General features: G+C 40.8%; 1 protein-coding gene across 9 annotated transcripts in view; it reads right to left on the reverse strand.

Annotated features, from left to right (window-relative positions):
• dbn1 (drebrin 1) overlaps positions 1 to 11,020 on the reverse strand; it is a 57,156-nt gene extending 46,136 nt beyond the window's left edge. For 4 of the 9 annotated variants that reach the window (XM_031898011.1, XM_031898007.1, XM_031898008.1 and 1 more), the window contains exon 1: positions 10,016 to 10,337. In XM_031898011.1, the coding sequence (XP_031753871.1) occupies positions 10,016 to 10,233 (218 nt within the window). In that variant the 5' untranslated portion in view covers positions 10,234 to 10,337. 9 annotated transcript variants of the gene reach the window in all.
• Positions 11,021 to 24,431: the final 13,411 nt, after the last annotated feature.

Consider the following 24,431-nt stretch of genomic DNA (forward strand, 5'->3'; position numbering starts at 1 on the left):
ACCTATTATCCAGAATGCTTGGGACCTGGGGTTTTCCAGATAAGGGTTTACGTAATTCGGATCTCCTACCTTGTCTACTAAAAAAAAATATTTAAACAGTAATTTAACCCAATAGGATTGTTCTGGCTCCAAAAAGGATTAATTATATCTTAGTTGGGATCAAATACAAGGTACTGTTTTATTATTACAGAGAAAAAGGAAATCTTTTTTTTAAATATGAATTATTCGATTATAATGCAGTCTATGGGAGATGGTTCTTCCGTAATTCGGAACTTTCTGGATAATGGGTTTCTGGATAAGGGGTCAGATACCTGTACTACACATTTATAAAGCAACAACATGTTCAACAGAGATGTACCCTATATACTCGAGTATAAGCCCAAAATGTGCTGAAAAAGTCACCCTCGGCTTATTCTTGAGTCCCTCCAGGTAGCACCCTCTGCTACCTGATTCCCGCTCCCGCTGCCCCCACCAACCCCGGACCCCACAGGTACCTGCGGCTATATGTTTTTCTGCACGCCTTGCTCCGCCCCCGGCGTGACGAATTGACGTCACGTGCTCCCTGCATGTCAATCCCAGCCTAGAAGAGCTACGGCATTATTAATACTAACATCTGAGACCAATGAAATACATATGGATCTATGAAATACCTATAAGAAAATAGAGGTGCTGATAGTGAAGGTTCATTTATACATCAATATGTAGAAACATGTTGTAAATAATAAAAACAATAAAGATAAAGTCAGTCAGCTAGTATAGTATTAGTATATATGACTTGGAAATGATCTTTATACAAATAGAAATAATTATTATTACTAGGTGCTCCTAGTGACCAGATAAGAAAGGTAAAAATATGAGCATAAAAAAGACTGCAAAGATGCTTACATTTGCAACCCACTTGCAAATGTACAAATGTCACCTTATGGACTGTGACACACACGCTTATCTTCCCGAAATGCCATCCCAACAGCTAGAATGTCATACGCTTCCTCTCAAGGCAACTTCCACGACTTCGGCAAATCGCGGCGCCACGTATGCCATCCCACCGGCGATTTACGTTCTAGCTGGTGGGATGGCATTTCGGGGGAGATAAGTCGCCCGTGACAAGGGAGATTTGTCGCGCGGCGACTAATATCCCCGTGTGTCACAGCCGAATATGAAAATAGTGCCAATACTGACTGATCTCTCTGTCGCTTTGTCTCTGCCTGAGCCTTACAAGAATTCCAAAGGAAACTGTTTAACAGTCACATGGGATTTTAAATGTCTTTATAATTCAACAACATTCCCTTGTGGAAGTGTATTTGGCAGGGGCTGCTTTCTATGCAAAAAATAGCTCTGGGGACCATCAAAGGCTGGCTTTCTGTCACTGGTCTATGCAAGAAGAAAATACAAATAAATTCTGTAGTTTGGGTTTTAGAGTCATATAAACCTAATGTGCAAGAAAAGAGTATTATTTAAACTGGAGCACCGTTAGTCCAGGAAGGATTCCTATGACAAAGGCAGTTCTCCGACACAGGTTTACTTAATGCAGAGACATCAACCTTCTGGTATGTACCCATAAAGAAAAACTAGGCACAATAAACAGTGCCCTAGGGCCTATGGTGGCACAGGAGAGGCAAATGTATTTGGGCAAGTTCTATTTAACTGAATGACAGACTACACTGGTGTACACGGAGCGCATCTCCCTGTGCCATAGGTAAACTTATCCTTCATTTATCTATTTGTTTCTTGTTATTTATATAGTACCACTTCAGAATGTAAAACACAAGGTTTTTGATGTCTGTTGGCATAAACTATTCATTACTAATTTAATATATACCGTACTCAAGACATAAAAGAGGGAGCTAAAGTGCTTTTTGGTTTCAATAGCTCTAATATTCATGTATTTCTTTGTACTTACTGCTATACTCCCCGCCCCCATTTACAGCCAATGAAATTCTATTTTACTTTCTCTGGTCTTGCACAGGCCTGTGGGCAAGAAGAAATTAATACATTGGATTTCCCTGGACTCACACAGCATACACAAACCAGGCATTCCAGCTGTAATTAAAGATTCAGGTTCCTAGAACTGCAACTTTTAAAAGAGAAGGAAAGGTAAAAACTAAGTAAGCTTTATCAGACAGATCTATGTAAATACAGCCCTGAGTCCTCTATCGCTGCACTGAGTCCTCTATCAAAAGAAACAGGATTTCTTGTCTGCAAGAAAATTTGCAATAAAGGCATTTTAATTGAAAATATAAGAGGTGCTGTTCCAGGTTGTTTGTACCTGTATATGCTGATGGAAAGTAGCCATTGGGGAACCTGCACTGCTACAGACTACAAACAAGGTGTTGTGCTGACTACTATCTCCAATCCTTTATCAAAAGAAAAAGGATTTCTTGTCTCCTTTTTTATAAACATGTTCTTGGGTATCAGACTTCTCTGATTGATGAACTTGTTAGTGGATGGTCTTGCTTTACTGTACCACGTTTCCATGCCCTGTGACTTCATAATACTGATCAAATTCTGTCATTTAAAGCAGAGACAGAATATTTTGCCAAGGTTCCTATTGGCAAACAGTTTAAAGCAACATACCATTTAAAAAAAAGCCTGGTTTAAAAATGTTGGCATTAGGTGATTATTAGGGCCTTGGCACACAGCATTTCTGTTTTGTCCCTGCAGCAATTATTATCTAGATACTAGTGATGCACAAGAGAGGCCAAAAGTCCTTTGGGTCAATGAGTTCAGGCCAAGATACTGCCAGTATCCATGGATCCCGGGTCACTTCTAAAAAGGCTCCATCCACTTGTGAGGTTCCTGTAATTTCCCACCATCTTCAGTTACACAGAAAGCCTGTACCTATCTGATTGATAGAGTTGGCAGGAATTCCATACCCAATCATCACTGCTCCATACTGAAGGTAATAAAGAACATTTATTAATCTACAGTCTAACTTGCAGGCCTTTTTGTGGCCTGTTTTATGGAACTACCATCACCACTGTCTTATGTACGCAGCCACTTGGACTGAAATGAACACTAGAACATTAGCTGTAGGCCAGATTGGTAGAAAGAAATGCATTTCTATAAACAGGATAAAATAGAAATTAAACTTACATTATTAAGAAACAGTTGACCTCATTGGGTGTATTTAATAAAGATTCAGCAGCTTAGAAGATATGTCATGTGTGATTGCTTTAACAGGGTACGTGCACACATTTCACATCCCTACAGCTCATTAGCAAAATCATTAAAACCTGAAATTAGATGTGTTTTTTCCTGTAGTGTGCTACTTTTTAACTACTTCTCGCCATTACATTTCTGGTTAATAAAGACAAGACTCATGAAACAATCTCCTGAATAGGGTTATGGCACATTAACCCAATTTGATCCCTGGGACTTTACCAAAGACTCTCAGCAACAAACTGTCCAGAATTATCCAGGAATAAAGAATTGTCACAAGTGGCAAACAGTTAAACTTATTATGAAATATCGAACAGACAGGAAGGCCCAAACTGCTCAGCAGTTTGCCAAATTATTCAGAACCAAAATCAGGAGTGGAAGGATGGGGGGACATGGGTTAAATACTTACTGCACAAAATGTAAAAATATTGCATGACACTGAACTAGAGTTCCCATATCTGTGCTGTATGGGAAACCTACAGCTTTATCGCTGGAGCGCTAAAGAGCATTTAGGAAACAAACAGGCAGACTAATAAGAAGTGCATTTCACTCCAAATTGGATTTGGAGTGTCTGCTGCACATATACAGGAAGTATTTAGCCTGCAGAGCTATGGGATTGAATCCAGACTCTTTTATACCAAAGACAAAGGTTAGCAATGTCTAGTTGGAGTCATCACAATGACTATTCAATGCTACGCCATTTTGACCAATATAGTACAGTGCTTCTCCTGCTATGGACTACAACGTTCATCATTTTCAGCCAGACATCCATGATAGAGTAGGCATCTATACTATATTCTATAGTAAATTACAGCCCTGCATGTTGCTTCTACAATTTCTTCTGTTATTCCTATCTCCCTCCCTGGGTGCCCATCCATGGGTTTCTGTGTGCAGTTTTACACACTGTTAACAACTTTTGGAAGCAGTACATTAATGTATAGTTATAAGGGTACGGTTATCATTACCCATTTGTAACAATACTAATTATTTTTTTTTTGCATAAGCTTTAATTGGGCTATTTTATAACATTAGAGGTTCATATTTCATGTATTTACACAGTTTAGAAGGACAATGCATTTCTTTCCTTTGCCTGAACTAATCCTCCTTATTGCTTTCGCTCTCATTGTTAAGATAGCTACTGGCATTTCAAACAACTATGTGAAAATATTTATGATTCATTATATTTGATCCTGCTTTGTCTTGTGGGACAGTGACTCTAAAGCTGGGAGTATCTGCTTCCAAAAAGAAGGTAATGGCTTATGTAATTTGCCTGACAGGAAATAAAACTGAGTCATGTGAGCACCAGGAAATTGTCCTCCATGCAATCGGGTACAATGTCTGATGACATTATCACTTTAACAGACAAAATAGTAACATTTGGGTAAATGAATCAGACATACAGAGTATATAGAAAGCAGCTGCTTCCCCACAAGTGTCATGCCTTGGATAAGCAATTACCAGTTCAGGATTAAAACACTGGAGAACAACAGCTGCTCAATATCTTGGTTGCCATGACCAAAGGAATAGCCTTTTGGTCAAACTGATCATTGGCACACACTTTGCAGGTGCTGACATTTCACAAGTAAAGGTGGCTAAACAGAAGTTGGCAAGAAGGTCAGAGAGAAAGACATTAAATTAAAAAAAAAGTGTGGATGAAACCAGCTACTCCTATACTGTGATGACTTTGCTTCAGATAGATGTGGAAGGCAAATATTTGTCTTCACAAACAGGTACAATATGGTCAGTTCAGCAATTAAATGCATTTCGAGGAGAATCACAGGCTTTGATTTAATGAGCAATGCAACAGTGAAGTGGTCATATATATCAACCTTCATGTCCTTAACAAGTAGACATGTACATGTCTGCCAGACACACCTTCTTATGTCTTCACAGCAGGATTCTAATAGCTACCATCATGTGTGGTATATTCACTATTTCATTTAATTCTCATTAAATGTTTTCAGACTTGAAATTAAGCTCTCCCTTTTGTAACATTGGGGTCCCAACTTAGCATTTAAACTGCTATACAGTTTCAGGGATATCAAAAAAATGTATTCACCCCAAATCATAACACTTATTAGCAATCAGTTATCAGTTGGTAGCCTATGCTTTGGAGGGTAATGCCATTACATAGGTATTCTGAGTGATCGATTTTGGAGAATACTTCTACCCTGATGTAAGTGGAATTCTTCAGGATGATCCTCATCCACAGGGCCATCACAATATCACAATCCATGTTAACAAATAAGATAGATTCCGAAACAGAACTTGATGTTGTTTCCCCTAACCATCACATCAGTAAATATCAAATAAATATTTTTTTAATGAGGTGTAGCTATCATCAGACATATTTAGAACCTCCAGTTAGGTGTAATATTGCTTAGGAGCACTGACACTGTTCTGCTTGGGGGGGGGTTATGGCTCAACAAGCTGTACTGGAGGAATATATACGAAGAGAGGCAATGTAAGGCCCCAACCCCAACATCGAATCAGATGCTTCCTTTCATTATTCTAACTGCACAATAGATCTGAAATAGCGAACTACTGAAACACTGCTATGGAATACTAAGAGATTGCACACTTTGCACATGTTTCAACATAAACCAGTTTTTGTCTTGTCCCCTTATTTTGGCAGCAGTGTTTGGACTGCTGATGTATCAGTTCTACATAAAACTTCCTTGCAGTTATCACTCAGAGTCCAGGCTGTCAGCCCAAAATATAAATCTTGCAAAACATTTCAGTTTCTTAAATGAACACAAAAGATAGAACATTGCACTTATTGTGCAGCAGGCTGAGAGAGACATAGATTCTTACATACTTTAGCACACTGGGTAATAAAACCTTTGCTGTAGACAATACAATACAAGTGATTAAGTGCATGGAGAATGTCTTTACTTTCACTAAAAAATGTGGAAAACACGCGGTATATAAACAAGCACAAGATGTACTATGGCTGCGGTGTCTCCATCAGATAAGGAGTTACAAAAATGGTTGACAAATGCTGGGCCGAGGAAGATATGCTGCATAGCACTGCCATACCCAGGAGGACTTCCGACCAGGCGCCAGATGCTACTGGTAGTGATCAGGTATCCTAACACAGTGCAGCAGGAAAAGCACATATGTACCAAGTGGCTTCCCTCTCCCTCGTGCACAGGAGAAATGCAGAGAGAAGCCAAGCTCCAGTCTCCTCTCAAAAAAATGCAAATAGAAGTAGGAGGAAATGTAGAACTGGAAGGAAGAAGAATAGCAGAACAGTATTGTGTGTATGTACATTACAGAAGGACAAACATGAGGAATAATAGATGGGAGAAAAGATGGGGTAGATGAGGCCCCAGCTTTTGTATTAAAGACAGAAATTTCAGGATATATAGCAAACTGAGTGCACTTCTTTGGAAGCTACCATATTACTTGCACTTACTGATGCATTTTCTATATTGACATAACACTGCTTATGGTCATTAAAGTAGTGCTCAATAAGAAGAATGGTTTGTATGAGGGATGCAAAGGTCTTATAAAGCCTATTTTATTGAAGTACAAAGGATTTTCCAGAAACCCAGGAATGCAATGCTCCCTAGAGGTGGCACAAAGCGATTATATGACTGGGACAAGGTCACAAACAGATAACAGGAATGAATCCGGGCAAGCTTAGGTACTGAAACTAAAATATGCATTTCTGGGTGATATTAAATATACCACTACAGCATAATCTATGCTTCCTAGACAGATGGGACACAAAACATGTTCTAGAGGCATAGAACATATGTGTGAAATGGAACCATGAGGAGGCCCAGCAGACATGGGCAAGGCAGAAAGAGGCTAGCCTAGAAAGAGGGCAGAGACTAGCAGGAAGGGTGCTTGTGGGGGAACCCTCCAAGTTGTGAAGAAGAAAAATGAAATGCAGGGTTATTACAAGGATGAAGCAAGGTGAGTGGCTAAAGTTGCTCAATGGAAAAAAGAGGCAGGACAAGGGCAAAGGCAAGCAAGGTGCAGAGTGGGTATTAGTAGAGGAAAAGTAAGGAGTGGCAGGGATATTGAAGCTACTCCATGTTTGATCCTTGCAATGTAGATAATTAGATTACCAGAGCTCAGGTAATTCCACTGTATAATTGGGAACTATAGGAAGGCCATCTTTTGTAATTGCTCTAATTAAACCTCACATTAACTGAAAATCCCGTAGATTCCATTTTAAGAAAATAATTATAATTTTTTAATGACTAAAGTCAGGTAAGAGGTTGTGGGGCAGGCACTGGACAGTCATTCTTACCCTTTAATGTGAGGTCTGCCCCTTTAAGGTGGCTTGACTTCACAATTAGCACCAGACACTCCTGCCACCAGGAACTATGGATCTGAGTGCTTTTGTAACACACATTTTTAGAGGTTTCCCCACATTAAAGGGTAAGAAATGTCACTCCACCAGCAATGAACGCAGTAGTGAAAAAGAAAATAAGTGGTGAGTATGAAGAGGTACTGAGAAGCATATGAGCAAAGTCATGTTATACCAAATATTAATGCAAAAGTTGGATATAACATTCATCATTAGTGCTTTTCAAACTTTCCATGTAATGAGCCACTGTCTGTTATACCTACACTGCAATCTATAGAATTTCCAAAACTATCCTTAAAAGTCTCCACTTGGTGGGTGCCCTGTATGGTGAGGCAGGTTGTGGCACAGGCGCTGAGGAGTCAGGTAAGAGGTTGTGGGGCAATGATGTCAGAGGGTACAGACACTGGCAGCCAGGTGAGGGGGTTCAGGCGCCGGGCAGCCAGGTGAGGGGGTTCAGGCGCCGGGCAGCCAGGTGAGGGGGTTCAGGCGCCGGGCAGCCAGGTGAGGGGGTTCAGACGCTGGGCAGTCACATGAGTATAACAGGCAGTAGATGGTGCAACTATGAGCAGTGGATATAGGGAGATGTATGTCTTTGGAGGAAATTGTGGAAAACAGAACAAAAAAGAACAGCTACCAGAGAAGGGAAAAGGGGAAAAGACAAAGAGATTAATACAAAGAGGTTAGGGAAGGAAAGATGAGGTAATCCAAAGAAAAACCGAGATTGAGAGCCAAGAACACAATTCACAGGACAAAGCCGGCCAAAAGCGTTAGTAACTAGATCTGCATCATGCCTTCAGCTAACACCCACAGATTCCTTGCACAGAGAATATCTTTTTCTACGTCCAGCTCTCCCATCCCCAGGTATGCGTGCCCCCCTTACCCACCTCATTAACCCCTGAATTCCCCTAATCCCCCCATGAAGCTGGTACAATCCTGTGAGCTGATCTCAACCATTTTTTTCACATGCTGTAATCATTTGTCTGATCTCACCCTGGCAGACTTCCCCACCCTCCCCCCAACCCTAACAGATTCTGTATAGACCCACCCAAATGTAAGTTCTCAATGTCTCCCCAAGGTCTCCTCCCACTTGTACCCCCCAAAAAAAAGCTCAGATAACATGAAAAACGAAATATGTTCTCTCTCTTCAGTCCTGTGACCCACCCTCCCTTCTCACCAGTAATGTGCTCCAATTCCCTTTCTACTGAAGGCGAGACACAAAGAAACCTAGCTGACAATACACCCCCTTCAGCCCTTGTGCTCAGCATCCCAGCCTGTGTGGGCATCTGTGCATCAGGAAATGTGCCTGGCAATGCAGAACCCTGCTGCTTCATGCTGCCTGCAAAGCCCAGCACCCCATGCAGGAGCCAGCGTTTAGGAACAAGCCTGCAGGTCACAAGGGGGTGAACGATGAAGCAAAAATGAACGCAGTTCTCCGGACCTGAAAGATCAGTATGTGCCTTTCAGCCCTATGTTCTACTAGGAATCTCTAGCACGTACACATAACCTGAACAATACACTGTATCCAGCGACTACTCTGCACTTCCACTCATTGCAAACCTACACAGAACTCTGTGGCTAGACAATGAGAGCTGCTCAGTCTGTCTGTTGCCCATCTGCTATTCCCAGCATCCTCTAACAGCCAGAGGTTGAGATTGCTAGTTCAGTAAGAGCTGACATGTATGATAGATTGAACTGCACATTATACATTCAAGGTGGTTATGTCTTACACACAATTAAAACCTTCAGCGCACCCCTTCCTATTTCACTACGTACATCTGACCTTGCAGTTTCAGCATCCTCATGTGCCACACCCCTCTATTATGTGTCAGGCTTTACCCACTGCACCCCTTGAGCAGAGGCATCTGCACCCCACTCCCTTCCTTAATTCATTTAAGACCCCTCCCACCAGCAGACATAAAAGATGTGACCCACCAGAATAGAGTGCACTGGAAAGAAAGGTAATAAATGCTGATCTCCTAATTTGAACTAATCCATTCAACGCCAGTCCACAAGTGGGCATTACGGCAATGACTGGACCCAGCTCCAATATGCCGATAGGGTTAACATGTTATGCATTCAGCCTGCAGTAGAACAAGCCTTAATGGCCGGTGATATGTGGAGGTGTGGATGTGCACTGGGCTTTGTGTATTCTTGTCCTGCAGCCATCAGTGGCTATTCCCCTGCCTCCAAATGCCAATGTGCTTGCCACCCTACACTAGTTATCCCCCCAGCATCCAGTAATCTGTGCCACAGCTCTCAGCAATAGGCATGACTGGCTACCCCAGGCACCCCATTGGCATGCTAGGCGTGCTGCATCACTTGGTACCATCGCCAGCTGGCACTTAGCTCCAAGCACTGCTACATCAGTGCCACCACTGTGTGCCCTAAAGAAACTGCACCCCAATCACCTACACCTCACTCCTTAACTGGTACCATCGCCAACTGGAACATAGCAACATGCACTGCATACATCTGTCTCACCTCCATTGTGTGCTCTAGAACCTGCACCCCAATTCCCTGCACCCCGCTTACCAGTCAATGGAGTTCTGCTCCTCTATGACATCCTGATAGGCTGCCAGCAGCTCCGGGCGGTGGGGTTTGAAGCTAACGGAGGCCATGCCGGCTGCAGGCTCGCTGAGTGCCGGGGGATGGAGAGAGAAGGCAGCGGACTGAGGGAGGGAAGGAGAGGGATGGGGAGAGGAGGGCGCACTGACACACTGCAGCTGGGGAAGGGGAGGGACTGCGGCCATCGCTGAACCGCCGGGTCCTAAAGCTGCCAATACAATGTGCAACTGGCTCCTAAATCATGAGGAGACAGTCTGCGTGTGTGTGTGCGGCATTATAGCACTGAGAGCACTACAACTCCCAGCATCCTCCTAGAGTTTGTGGGAGGAGACTTGCATTTGTAGTTTAGCATGAACCTAAGGCACACAGGCTGGTAATATTGCTGCATCTCCCAGCTGTACCTCATGCAGGGAAACAGATTCAAACTGGATGTCCATCCAAATGGTTTTGCACAATGACACACTATATATCATTATAAGCTGCTTTCCAAAATACATCCAAGTTGCTCAATTAATGCATTGCTATTGAATGCTGTGCCTGTGTATAATATCTGCACTACTGGTTCTGACTCCTAAAAAAATAATAGATGAAGGCAGCTGATTAACAGACCCTGGAGGAGACCTGACTCCTGTAACAGTGTTTCAGCAGTCAGATCTAAGAAAAAAAGGGATAAATTAACAGTGCTTGCAATTACAATTAACTTTTAAAACCATTAAAAATGTTTAATAATATACTTATTTTGGCAAGTTGCTTAGAATTATATTTTATTTCATTATGAAAAAAACATTTTGGGGTGGAAATGTGCAATACGTTCTGTGAAATGAATTCCAGTGTTATGTAATATAATAGGTTACACATTAACATCAATAGTGGCACAAACCCTTTGGTATTGATCCAGGCTGCTGTTTGTTGTGAGCACATCAAGGGCTTCAGTACAGACTGGTAGGAGCATATCATGAACTTGTTATGGGCGAGTTATATACCAGGCATGGGGGTGGGGGTAAAAGGTAGTACATCTGTAGGAAGCATTTTCTCTAGGGCCTTAAAAGTCAATATTTAATTCTTGGAAAATGAGATCTCTGATGGCAGCCCTGCTTATAAAAGAAAGGGCAAACGGAACCAAAATAAGAATGCCGGTATGAATGTTTTTTTGCTGCCACTGGATGGTTAAAACGTCCTGCTACAGGAGACAAAATGACATTTACAGCAATACTGGCTACAAATCAGTAGCAGTCAAATAAATGGATATTTACGTGTCATGTGCAAAGCTTCCTTTTTACTTTTTATTATAATATATGCTTCCTGTAGGGCAACATTCATTTGATGTGCAGCCTGCACTTTAGTCCTTTATAAGCCTTCCCTATAAAATGCATGATATGGGGGTCAGCTTGGCATGCTCAGGGCTGTTCACTTTATGTCTCAATCCCATTCATCAAATCCATGTGCTGCAGGGCCCATTAGTAATCAGCACAAATGCATGCTGCAGACTGCACTGATTTCTCAATCACAGGATGTACCTGATAACGGATCAGCCAACCAGGATGCAGATTTATATGTGACAAATATTTAAAGGGGAACTGTCACTACATAAAAACAACTCCAGGTTGCAATGGACATTTCATAACTCTGATATTTGCTATAATATTCTTTTTCCTATAGTTTCTGTCTAGTTTTTGTTTATTAATGGACCCCCTCAAGCTTTTTTTTTCCTGCTGCAAACAAATAACTTGTGCTGTGAGTTCCAGAGTAAGGGCAGAAATAATAGATTATGCCAGGACAGGGATCAATAAATAATGATATAATGCAGTTAAAATAATCAAATGGTTTCTGTAGTTAGGTTTAGCAGTGCAAATTGTCACCTATGCTTAGCAGTGTTTCTGTTGTCACACACAGGGATATATGGGTGGGGGTTGGACTGGCTGGATCTGTGGATTCTGGCAAATGCTGTAAGATGCCATAGACAGTCACTATTTATTAGGCTGGTGGGGGGCTGTTTGTGCTTCTATGTACTAGAAATGCCAGGGCCTATTTTGAACCCTGGTCTCCATGTGCAGGCCATGTCATGATAGTGACACTTGGTAGAAGTGTTTATTTGTGCTTAAGTGGGTTGTCTTCCCTTTAAATTTGATCAAATATAATATCTACTTTTGAATATTCCAATTCATCCATAGCATGTCTCTTTATGTTAAGCCACACCCATGATATTGACACAAAGCCCACCACTTTCCTGTAAGCCATTTCCTTTATGTGAGTTGGATAATCACAATTTTCCAGAGAAAATATTACATTTGGCCCCATCCTTGTCCATTTCACTTTCCCAAAATGTGTAAGTTGTAGTGTGTGGTGGGGGCAGTATAAGGCTGCTCCCTTGGGTCCCTGTAAGTCCTTGGGCACTGAAGCTTATACAGTGCCATGGGGTTTTCTTTTTCTTTCTAGAAAAAATGTATCTTTCAGTTAAAGTGGGCTTTATTTACTGCCTATTTGTATTGTTTAGCACCATGTCTCAAGAGTTTGCTTTTGTGTATTGTGAGTGTTAACTGTTGATGGGAATCTGGTTCTTATTTATATATCAAATAGGCTCTAGCAATGCTGACATGCTGTACTGAGGTCCTAGGTTTGACTGTGACCTGAGCAAAGCAAAGAGTTTGTATGTTCTCCCCTAGGTCTACATGACTTTCCACTGGGTACTCTGTTTTCCCTCCATACAAAAAGGTAAATTGGCTCCTGATGTAACTGATCCTAATGTTTTAGGTCCATATGATAGGAAACTTGTTGAACTGATGTGAAAGATACAATAAATACCAGGGCCCAGGGCAGCTACTTGCACCCAGGCAAAAGACAGCTGTAAATCAGTATCCACTGGCACAATAACGAGCTCACTCATCCCTAATAGCAAAACTGCCTCAGACTGTTCAGTGATATTATTTATAGGCACTGTGCTTGTGTAGGCCAATGTGTTCTGGGGGATGACCCAGTTTGTGCTTATGTGTTAGTGTCTCTCCTTCACTATGTAAGTGCAGCTTTGGAAAAAAGAAAGGGAGAATGCATACATCAACAGTAAGTAGGCATTGTGGGCTAGAAGGCATTTTCTTCACTGAATGTAAATTTACAGTCATGATGCAAAAGGTTCATCCACATTCAGCATTGGCAGCATTTTCTAGGATATCACTGTGGGCTGATGAACAAATGACTGCCTTATTATTCCAGATACAAAGTTTTATACTTTATACATAATTCACAGTTTTGTTTATCATTTTGGACAGGCCTGACTAGTGTACAGCATGCATAATAAAGGTAGACAATGAAATAACTAGAACCTGCTAAATTACTTTTGTCTGCTGTATGCGCTTTTACTCATTGGCAATTGTTTAGCTGGGAAGATTGCCTCCGCAAAACAGATCAATCAAGAGCCCTGATACAATAGCCCCAGTCAGAGAAGATATTCAGTATACTGCATGCTTGGGTATGCTCCCTTGCGTCTTACTAATATAATTGATGGAAATACTTCTTTTTTAGGAGTTTATATAGAGCAAATAAGAAAACAGCAATATTTCAGTATCTTATAAGACCACTCTGTCCCGTGTTTTCACCATACTTATTATTGTATACTCTTTCTTTAGAGAACCCAATTGCACATTTGGCATTTCAAATGAATAATCGAATTAATGCCTAAATGTCCCCATACACGGGCCGATTGTAGCTGCTGATATCGGTCCCTTGGACCGATTCGGCAGCTTATCGGCCCGTGTAGGGGCAGAAACGATGGCCATACCCGATCGATATATGGCCTGTAATTGGCCAGATATTGATCTGGCAGGTTAAAAGATTCAGTCAGATCGGGGACCGCATTGGCTCGTTGATGCGGTCCTCAAACCTACTGCCCCATTGCCACCATTATAATTTGATTGTTTGGCCTACATGTTCCCTGATATCGCCCACCCGTAGCTGGGGATATCGGGGGAAGATCTGCTTGCTTGGTGACCTCGCCAAACGAGCAAATCTTCACGTGTATGGGCACATTAATATGGTTATACAGAGCAGGCAGATTATTATTATTATCTGTGAGATCTAGTTTCAGGCATACTGTAACACTCCATTGTACCACAAATATTTCCCTCTTTTTTGGAAAGGGGCTGCATCTGTTGAACAGAGATGGTAGAAGGTAGATCATGACCTACCAGTAGTGTTGATCAAAAGAACTTGAACAGGGTATTACTTGCAAAGAAGCCCATTAGATTACCTACTTGCTTTGTTTTATTTAGATTTGATTTGAAATTTACTTAAGAAATCAATATTACTTGTTTGAATAGCAACGTGTATTAATAAAAGTAAATTACAGTTTCCATGGAACTTTTGATACTTGTTCCTCCATCCACTGTCAGTCCTTTCAGATATTGTCTCAGTACTCCTCTATCTTCACCAAACCTTAACTCTAACAATACAACCTTAGTGTTAGAGATTTAGAGTTAGGGTAAGAGTTAGGGTTAAGGGTAGTGATGCAGGAGGGCTGCCAGAAGTTGGGAAAAGGATGAACAATGGGTGAACAATGGGTGAAGATGGGAGCATGGAAGATGTTTGATGTTGGATGGAGGAAGGAGCATGGAGGAGGGTTGACAGTGGATGAAGATATAGGCATGGTGAAGGGTTAACTGATGGTGGAAGGTGCATAGAGGAGGGTTGATTGTGGATAGAGGAAGCAGCATGGAGTTGGGCTAACAGCTGTTGGAGGAAGGAGGATGGGGGAGGGCTGACACTAGATAGAAGAAGGTGCATGAGGCGGGCTCACCACAGAGGCAGGACTCCTGAGCCCTGACAACTGGTCCAGTTTGCAGGGAGGGAACAGAATGAGTGAAAATGTGTACAAATATCTGTGTACCTGACACAGTAAAAGGTGCAAGTGGGATAATGAAAGGGGGATGTCCTAATATGTACATGCTAGCCAGTACATGGAACCTTGGCCAAATATATTTTTTCTCTTAACTTGCAACATTATTATGAATGATTTCATCCTATTCTGCCTAGACTGTGGTAAATAGTTTTACTGACTGGCGTATTTGTTTCTTATTCTTCTTTCCCTGTCCATCTGGCATTTCAAGTACAAAAAGACCCTGCACAGGCCCAGTAGAAGGCAGTAATCTATATTAGTTGAGAGCAGCCCCTCTGGCTCTTGCCTGAATTTTCATATTGCCACTCAGGGCTTGCTGCACTTACCTGGCTGCACATCGATAGTTTTCCCCTTGCAGCTTCACATGAAAAGCTGATATGAACTTCCTTTCCCCAAAGTATGTACCTCTTCAAATCCTGTAAATTCCCTATTATTCACTGCTTTTTCTTACTGTCTGTCTAGTACTATCTCTAGTGTTCCATAATGACTTACATCCCTGTTTGGTCATGGATTATATATTTTGTCTTCTTTAAATATAATTATATTGCTTTTAATACAACAATAACACCCACTACACCCACTAACTCTCTCTCTCTAACCTTATTCTTATCAGAATCCCACCATACATGGAAAATATATTACCCTATGTCTTCAAATCCTAGCTACATTTCTAGCTGTTATTGTACTAAACTGTATCAGCATTCCATTCTGCAGAGTTTTCACCTATCCTTAATCCTAGTTTATTCATTCAGATCTGAGGTTGCCAGACTGTGGGGTTAGTCCCTGCTAGCAGAGCTCAAAAGAGAGGGAGGAGGCCAAACCTAAAGGCCACCTGGGGTGAACACTTATTTTTCTCCCAACTAGCAACCCTTAATTCCTTAAAAGTTGATTTTTATATATATTTTAAATGTTTATTTTATTATGACCTAAGTACCTAAGGGGGGGTACCAAACCAATTTTGACCTATACGAGACAGCTTGAATAGTCTGCAAGCATGTGATCTAGATTGCCTCACTCCTTCTATTTCCATTTCTGGTAATTGCTGTAGTCGTTTCTCCCATTTCCTACATTCCTGATTACTTCTGAAGCAACTATGTACAGTGTGCACTGACACAGAAAAAAAATACATCAATACTGCTGTTTATTGAACATGTTTCTGCGGTCACAGGATATATTTTTAATGTTCATTAATATATATAATGCAAATACATATTATTATCAAAAAGTATTGACGGTGTCAAAATATTACAGTTTATACAATCTAATCGCATATTGACAGGACCATAAGAACGCACCAATGCTATACTCCTTGAACAGGATTTTCTAATCCTGATCTGATACATGGATCATCCTCACCAAAGGTCTTTTTATTTTGTTATAGTAACTGTACTGCAGAGCTAGGCCAATGAGCTTTGGCACTTAAGACAAGGTAGTAGAGGCAAGGTCAGGCAAGTTTGGGCCAGCCAGTTGCTTTGGGTGGGTGGTTTGTTTTGCCGCCAGCCAAACCCCATTTGGGATTGATGGGGCAGGCACAGGTATATAAATCAGCAGAATTTAAGGCTTTCTGGTTGGCACGGGTTGGAAAATATTCAATCCTTGTATCACTAAAAGGTAGCATCCTTCCCATAATTCCATCACACAGTTACTTTTGTCCAAAGGAGGCTTTTGTCCAAAGGTGGATGCAGACCAGGTGACACCTAAATAGTCAAGGAGCTGTCTATTAATGATTTGTTCAAATAATGTGCTGCTGTGAATACCGCAATAAATATATATTATGGAATTCAAGTCCTAGGATTGTTGTGCTCAATGTTGAAAGTGCACAATCCCTCATTATGCATGACACATAAAAGTGCACTGATTTCATATCTCATGCACATACAGTAAAATTGGACAGGGTTCTCATTTGCCTTTTAGATCCATTTGTTGTGTTATCTAAAGCGACGAGAGGGAATTTTCTACCCGTTTTCTTTAAATAACCTTCGTGCTGCATGTGAGAGTTGTGAAGACACCTCTTTAGTAAGGTGCCAATGAAACCCATATATATGCAGCATATTTCACAGGAGATATATTTCCCTGAGCTGACAAGACTTCAGCAGCCAAGAAAGCATTCCTTAAATTCCTCAGCAGTGCGGGACTCAAGGGAAGATCCTTATTAAAGGTTATCCGAATATTTTGAGAGAAAGAAAACCTTTTTCATTTTCTTGCTTTTTATAATTTCATCATAAACCGAGGAAAGAAACCTCAGGGAATAGAGCAAGCGAAAGGTATTCTTTCCTGTTTGCTACAATTATCAGTATTCCTGTGGTTGCCACAAATGTTCAGACAATTTAATTTCAAGGGTGCACAACATTAGATCTGCCAATAGCTCAGCATAAATGGCCTCTGAAATGGAGTCTACTATAGTAAAGGGCTATCTTCAGATATGGGCCATCAGCATTTATACATGTGTTGTTAAGGTGTGGTTCCAAAGAAACTGATCTAATACCTCTTTTAGTGTGCTCAATTTCGTTAGAATCCTACAAGCATTTCTACATAATATTCATAAAGAACAGAGCTTTGTTTGAGATATCAACCTCTATCCCAATGGTTTGAGCATTCACTTACTTGATGTTAGTCCTCTGATACATCATTAGGTGTCTGATACACAGATATCATTGCAGAGACCTGAGATCAAGAGAAGGATGGATAAGTAATATTATATCTCACAGACTTTTCTGTAGAAAATGTAGGGGATGTAGGATTTTAGGTCATCAGGAGAGATGCAAAGGAAATATATGCAAGTTGGAATAAATTTATAGACAACATAATGTAAGAACCTGAAGTAGTGAATGATGAGCAATCTACTGTATTTAAAAGTACTATGTAAATGTGTTGGTGCTATTATAAGTACCTGGGAACACATTTGGTTGGTTGCTATAGGTTACTGCCAAGGCACAAACTTCCCTGGTGTTGGTAAATGAGCTTGATGGGTTTAATGTAATAGACCTTTGCCCTATCTGCAGATGTTAGCACTCCTGCCTTGCTGCCCCATTGCTCTATGTTCCCTTACCTACTGCTCTCTGACCACCAGCAGATGCTCTGTTTCTGCCTAACTGCCCTTCACTCAGTTGTCTCTCTGTCCTTTGCAGCTGCTGTTGTGTTTCCTAGTGCACTCCACTCCATTAAGCCAAGGCTGGGTTCAGATTGGAGCAGAAAGGGCATTTGCCCTGAGCTTCCAACATTACAGGGGCCCCTTGGGAAAAATTAGTTGTTAAAGTTAGGAACTACTAAGTTGTTTAACAGTCATTAGCTGTTTTTAGAATATACATTTTTTTTTCCATAAACACATCAGTTAATAGAGCTTCTCCAGCAGAATCTGCATTGAAATCAGATTTTTTAATATTTTAGTTTCACATGGGGCTAGCAATATTCTTCATTTCCCAGGGTGCCACAACCATGTGACCTGTGCTCTTTTAAACTTCAGTCATGCTTTACTGCTGAGCTGCAAGTTAGAGTGATATCACCCCACTCCCAGCAGCCGATCAGCAGAACAATGGGAAGGGAGCAAGATAGCGGCTCCCAGTAGATATCAGAATAGCACTCAATAGTAAGAAATCCAAGTCCGGCTTGGGACTCCTCCAGTTACATGGGAGTAGGAGAAACAATAGGTTACCTGAAAGCAATTCTAATGTGTAGCGCTTGCTCCTTCTGAAAGCTCAGAATCAGACACAATGCACTGAGATGGCGCCTACACACCAATATTACAGCTAAAAATACATTTGTTGGTTCAAGAATAAAAGTTTAAATGGCAGAGGGAATTATTTGCTATGTAAACATAGTCATTTAGAAATAAAAAGTATACCATAAAAAATTCCTTTAACATGAATGGACTATAAAAAAGCATGGACTACATGAATTTGGGACGTTGATAGCTTCAAAAACAACCCAGAGCTGAGACCTGCAACTGGGACTATTCATTTATAAATGACACCTGTTGGAAGCATATTAGGTACGCAGGCTGCACACTAACACTTTTCAGAAAAGTTAAAAAAATATATAAATATTCTCTTTAAAGTGTTTAATTAGTCCCAGGGCACTCGGAAAATGCCCCAGGTTTTTAAGGCTAGAAATATCCCTGCTCTGAAGCTCATCACATAAGCCATCCTACCTCTGTCCTCTCTCTTACTCCTTATACATACCTTTTTGGGGCATCTCTTAAAGGAACCAACTCCACAGAAATTTTAACAATTGTCATTTTGCTCTAGAATGAATTCACTTTCTAGGATTTATGCTAATATTGTCAGTCTCTTGTCAGTTTTTTGTGCAGCTGTATGTGTGTAGGTCAGATAAGAAAACTTGTCTCGGTACCTTTCTAAGTCTAAAAAGTCTTGGATTTAAAGTGAGTTTTATATAGGGCACAATAAAAACCACACAAAGAGGTCATTTTATGACAACCTTTCCATGCAGAAGGCATAAGATGCTAATGAAAAGCAACATGTAACAATAACTGATCGTAGGGTACGAAAATGTCTAAAATAAATCTTATGAAACTAAACAAAGTGGCACATTCCAACTTTCCGGATATCTAAAAATAATATGTGGTTGGCTTGTTTAGAACTGCAGTAGGCAGGATGGCACAAACATTTAAACAGGCTGGCACAGAGCCAAACAAATTGCTCTACACCTGAATCTAAAATATCTATTACATGCACCAATACACTACATGCATAATCCCTTGCTATTTAATACCGTGCAACCATGGCAAGATTTCAGGCACCACATTCATGAAAACTTATGCCTGACTTGTTTGTGCCACTTACATGTAATTTAAACTTTCAAACTGGGTCAATAAAAAAATAGAAAGGAATTCAGATGGCTGGTAACGGTATGTATCCTGCAGCAAACACATTCCATGGTTGGTACACTTGAAAAAGGATATACCTTGCCCATAGGGTCTTTTCCTCCAAACAAAATGTTTACAAACAAACAGGTGGCCAACCAGTGCTACCTGATTGGCTGCTACTGGCTACTAGACAGTACAAAATATCTAACTTTTATTACATTACCATCATGTAATAATAGGGGCAACGTTTGCTACTTGTCTAGGTATGCATTGCAACCAACCAACCAGATGTTTGCTTCAAAATAGCAATCTTCTAGATCAGGGGTGCCCAGACTTTGTCCCACGGAGATCCACCTTTGACTCCTCCCCCAAGACGCAGGGTACATACGTGACGCAGCATACGTACACACTCCCAATAAACATGCCACACTTACGCATCCACAGCGCTCTTACGCGTGCCCCGGCTTAGACACGGTCCACTAGAAATCCACGGGGGATCGACTGGTGGACAACGATTGACGTCTTGCCCACCCCTATTCTAGATGTTGCTGGGCCTTGAGTGCTTTGAATTATCAGAATTAGAGCAAACATTGTATCTGTTGCCAACTCCGGCATCTTATGTGCATCAATTTACTTTTCTTGATATTGTAGAGCAGCTTAAGTTTCCCTTGACTATTAACCAACACTGGTTGGCAAAAAATAAAATTGTCACATATACCTATACATGCACCCTAAATTTAAGCATTTGAATATTTGCTCTGAAAATATTCTAAATATAAAAATATAAATTAGAATTCAAGACTTGGGAGAGGCATCAGCGATGTATAGATAATAAATATAGATATGACAATTGATCATTAAGATCTTCTTCTATTGGTCGTCTAAGAATTGAAGGATACCAGATAATTTGCCTACTTGCAAAATAGGGAATCAGGGCTGAAAATCTTACTAGATACTGCAGAAATATTTCTAATTGACTGAAAGCCAAATACAGCAGATAATCTCTTTATGGGCCAGATATTTTCAGGTACCGCAGTGTTCTTCAGGCCAACACTAATAACTTGTGTAGTACTTGCCCTTAGAGCAGGGGTTGGGAACCTTTTTGGCTGAGAGAGCCATAAACACCACATATTTTAAAATGTAATTCCGTGAGAGCCATACAATATGTTTGGCTGTGGATGCTGCAGGGCAATGTAGAATGGGTCCCAAGGATGCTGGATGCGATGCAGAGGAGGGCGTGGCCTGCACTCGGCGAATAGAAGACGTGTTCTAAGGCTTAAAACACGTCTTCTATCCGCCGAGCGCAGGCCACACCCCCCGTTATTTTTTTTATTAAAGATTTGGCAGGGAGCCAGATGCAGCCATCAAAAGAGCCACATCTGGCTCGCTAGCCATAGGTTCCCTACCCCTGCCTTAGAGCATAAAATACCCAGTAGAGAGAACAGAATGTTACTATGAAGATGGTGATGTTTAATAAACTTTAAAGTATTTAAATGCATATATGTGGCTTCTGATTGGCTAAAAGCCTAATACATCGGACAATCTTTCTACTGGCCAGAGTTATCTAGGTAGCATAATGTTCTTCAGACCAACACTAATAACTTTTTAGTACTTGCCCTTAGAGCATAAAATACCCAGTAGCGAGAACACAATGTTCCCATGAAGATGGTGATATGTAATAAACTTTAAAATATTTAAATACATGTATGTTTTCTCCAGGGGCAGAAATAATTTATCACAAAAGTGAACTGGAAGAGATTTACAGAAAAAATGAAGATAACAAGGGGGAATTAGTATAGTTCTGGCGTGAAGGTAAGAAAGTTGCACCCCTCTTCCTTTTTCATCACCCACCCTTGCCCCATCTGTTGCTTTTAGGTATCGAGACTGCTTTATTAGATCAATGATACATGCTTTGCGCCCCAGTCTTCCATGTGGGGTGAATAACATGAGGCAGGATTCACTGTTTGATTTGCTGACGTACTTAATTGGCTGCACACGTAACATTCTCTATGATGTACATAGGAAATGCTAATGCAAGAAAAATACTGTGATAGTAAATAACTAGATTCAACCTCCTGATAGACTTTCAGCAGATTGCTTGGTATAGCTAAAGGATTATTTATAGAAAAGAAAATAATTTTATTAACAAAATTTCTTCCATTTTCTCTATTTAGAGTGGTGGTGTCTATGAAAATACCTGATTTTGGGTAAAAGGTCAAGTCCACTTGATTGCTTTTTGTATTGGGTACATCAGAAATATTTTTGTGGGGCTGACACAATAAATCATAATATCAATATAAGAAAAAAAATTATCCGGTCTCTGCACTTTAAAACTCAAAAAGTCTAAGGCAGTTCACAAAAATCCCTGTCCATGGATCACTGCTAATAGCGAGTCACTTTTTAGCAGGACAGTGATCCAAAAACAAAGCCACTCAAGTGGCTCAAAAACATAAAGGAAAATGTCCTGCAATGGCCCAGTCAGAGCCCTGATCTCAATCCAGCTGAGAATCTACGGGGGCCCATTCAAAGCATGAATTTTGGGTGGTTAAAAGCACGATTGGAAAAAATTTGGAGTAACCACAATAATTTCTGATGTTCGAAAATGTCACGAAAATTCTTTTCCCAGTTGTACGAAAATATGGTGGTTGCGATCAGAAAGTCACAAAATGTTCGGATCCAAATGATCGTAAACGGCGCAAAAAACTTTCTGGCTTTGAAACTTCAGTGCATGATTTTGGAAGCCTCTGATAGGACTCAATAGCACTCTACGGATCCAACCTGGCCAAAAGATAGTCACGATACCAAAGCTTGAATGAATTCCGAAATGGTCATAGTCTTTGCGAAAAATACAACTTTTTCGTGGAAGTTAGCGAAAACCACGAAAAAATTGTGCAATTTTAACAAGATTATCGTGGTCATTACAAAAAGTTCTATAAATTAGAAAAAATACGATTTTTTCTGAAAACAAAAATTGTGCTTTCATGAATGGGCCCCTATGTCTCTCTTTGAAGATTAAAGTGTTTCCAACTAATCTGAACATGTTCTTCTAAGAGTGAACCAAAATCTCTCACAAACAGGGTCAAAGCTGGTATATACTCACCCCAAAGTGGTGAGGTGGAATAGCAGAGATCTGAACCATGTCATGTTTTTGCTTTTGATCTTGTACTGGCATCATTTGACTGATAGCTTTATTGTGTACCTACTGACAGACTCCTTACTTACTATGGCTATGGATAGCCTTTGTCAAATTTAAATTCAATAACAAAAAATTACAAGCCCCCCTACTCAAGAAGAAATATTATGCAGCAGCAATTCATGGAAGAAGCAGAAAAGGTATATTTCAGTATATTTCATGAACAAAGGGTGAATTCCCAGGGATATATATCATTAGTTTTTTGGGTCACTGCAAGCATGTATAAATTCCCTGTATGCTGATGTGATTCAGCTACATGCAGGGCCCAGAGGCACAGTTATTGTACATTCCTGCAATATAGAAAGCAGAGCTATTTTAGGTGGGTGCAAGCAAGGGGGAAAAATATCAGTAAGTTGGACATTTAAGACAAGATGTCTTAGGAGAGGGGGTAGCAGATGTGAGACATTGTGTATATTAAGGCTGTATGGTCTGGATTTGGGGGTGCAACTGTGGCACAAAGTGTATAGTAAGGCAAGATAATGTCAGGGGTTACATTGTGAGATAATAGATAACGTAGGAAAAGATGGATCAGTAACATGTTGTATTAGGGCTGTGTAACATTGTACTTTTAATAGGTTACAGTTGTCTCAAATGTTATTCCAGTACTAACCAACCATGCACCCATAACCAGCAGTTAAATCTTCAAAAGGTTTGGTTTATTTGTGAAAGGGTGCCGGTCCAAGAGGGCAAGAATATCCTACACGCTCCTGAGCATATACAGTATATCTAGTTGGCAGTAGAAGAAATACTTCTGACTAAAATGATACTTGGTGTAAAGTGTGTTGTACCGTGCTTTGTAAAATTAATGAATATTTGCCTTGCATGACCTCTTTTATAATGGGAAAATATTAATCAAAAATTATGAATATTTGCCCAGCATGAGCTCTTTAAAATTATTCTCGGCAGCAGTAGCTTACTATTATTCCTAGCACAGCACAATAAGATTACTGCTCTTTACTCATAGCAATGGCTTAAGAGAGACATATTCACTCTCACAGAGGGAAAGGCTTATCATAACCTTGCACTGGGAATTTCTCGCTATAAGGTCACTTTCTAAAGCTCATGGATCTTTAATATTTACCCCTCAACCAACTGGGTTGTATAGTCACACTTTCTGCATGGGTCTGTTTTTTCCAGACCTGGACCCAACCTTTACCCATCCTCCCTAAGCCCAACCCGCACCCACTTTCATTTTCTCACACAAGCCCACCCAATGTGTTTACGCAACAAGCACCAGAAGTGATGTCATGTAAACCGGAAGTGGTGTCATGGTTCGATCATTTCTACATTGCGCAAAGTAGTTTTTATTTGAATAGTTACCCCCATGGCTACACACAGGGTCGGACTGGGCCGCCGGGACACCGGGAAAAATCCCGGTGGGCCCCGGCAGCCCAGTCCGACCTTTGCCGGCGCTCCCCCTACTGACTGTTCCTTCCCTGACGCGTTCAATTTATACGTGCTTAGGGAGGATGTCGGGTGGGGG

Source organism: Xenopus tropicalis, chromosome 3 (genome assembly GCF_000004195.4).
Source record: "Xenopus tropicalis strain Nigerian chromosome 3, UCB_Xtro_10.0, whole genome shotgun sequence".
Taxonomy (NCBI): domain Eukaryota; kingdom Metazoa; phylum Chordata; class Amphibia; order Anura; family Pipidae; genus Xenopus; species Xenopus tropicalis.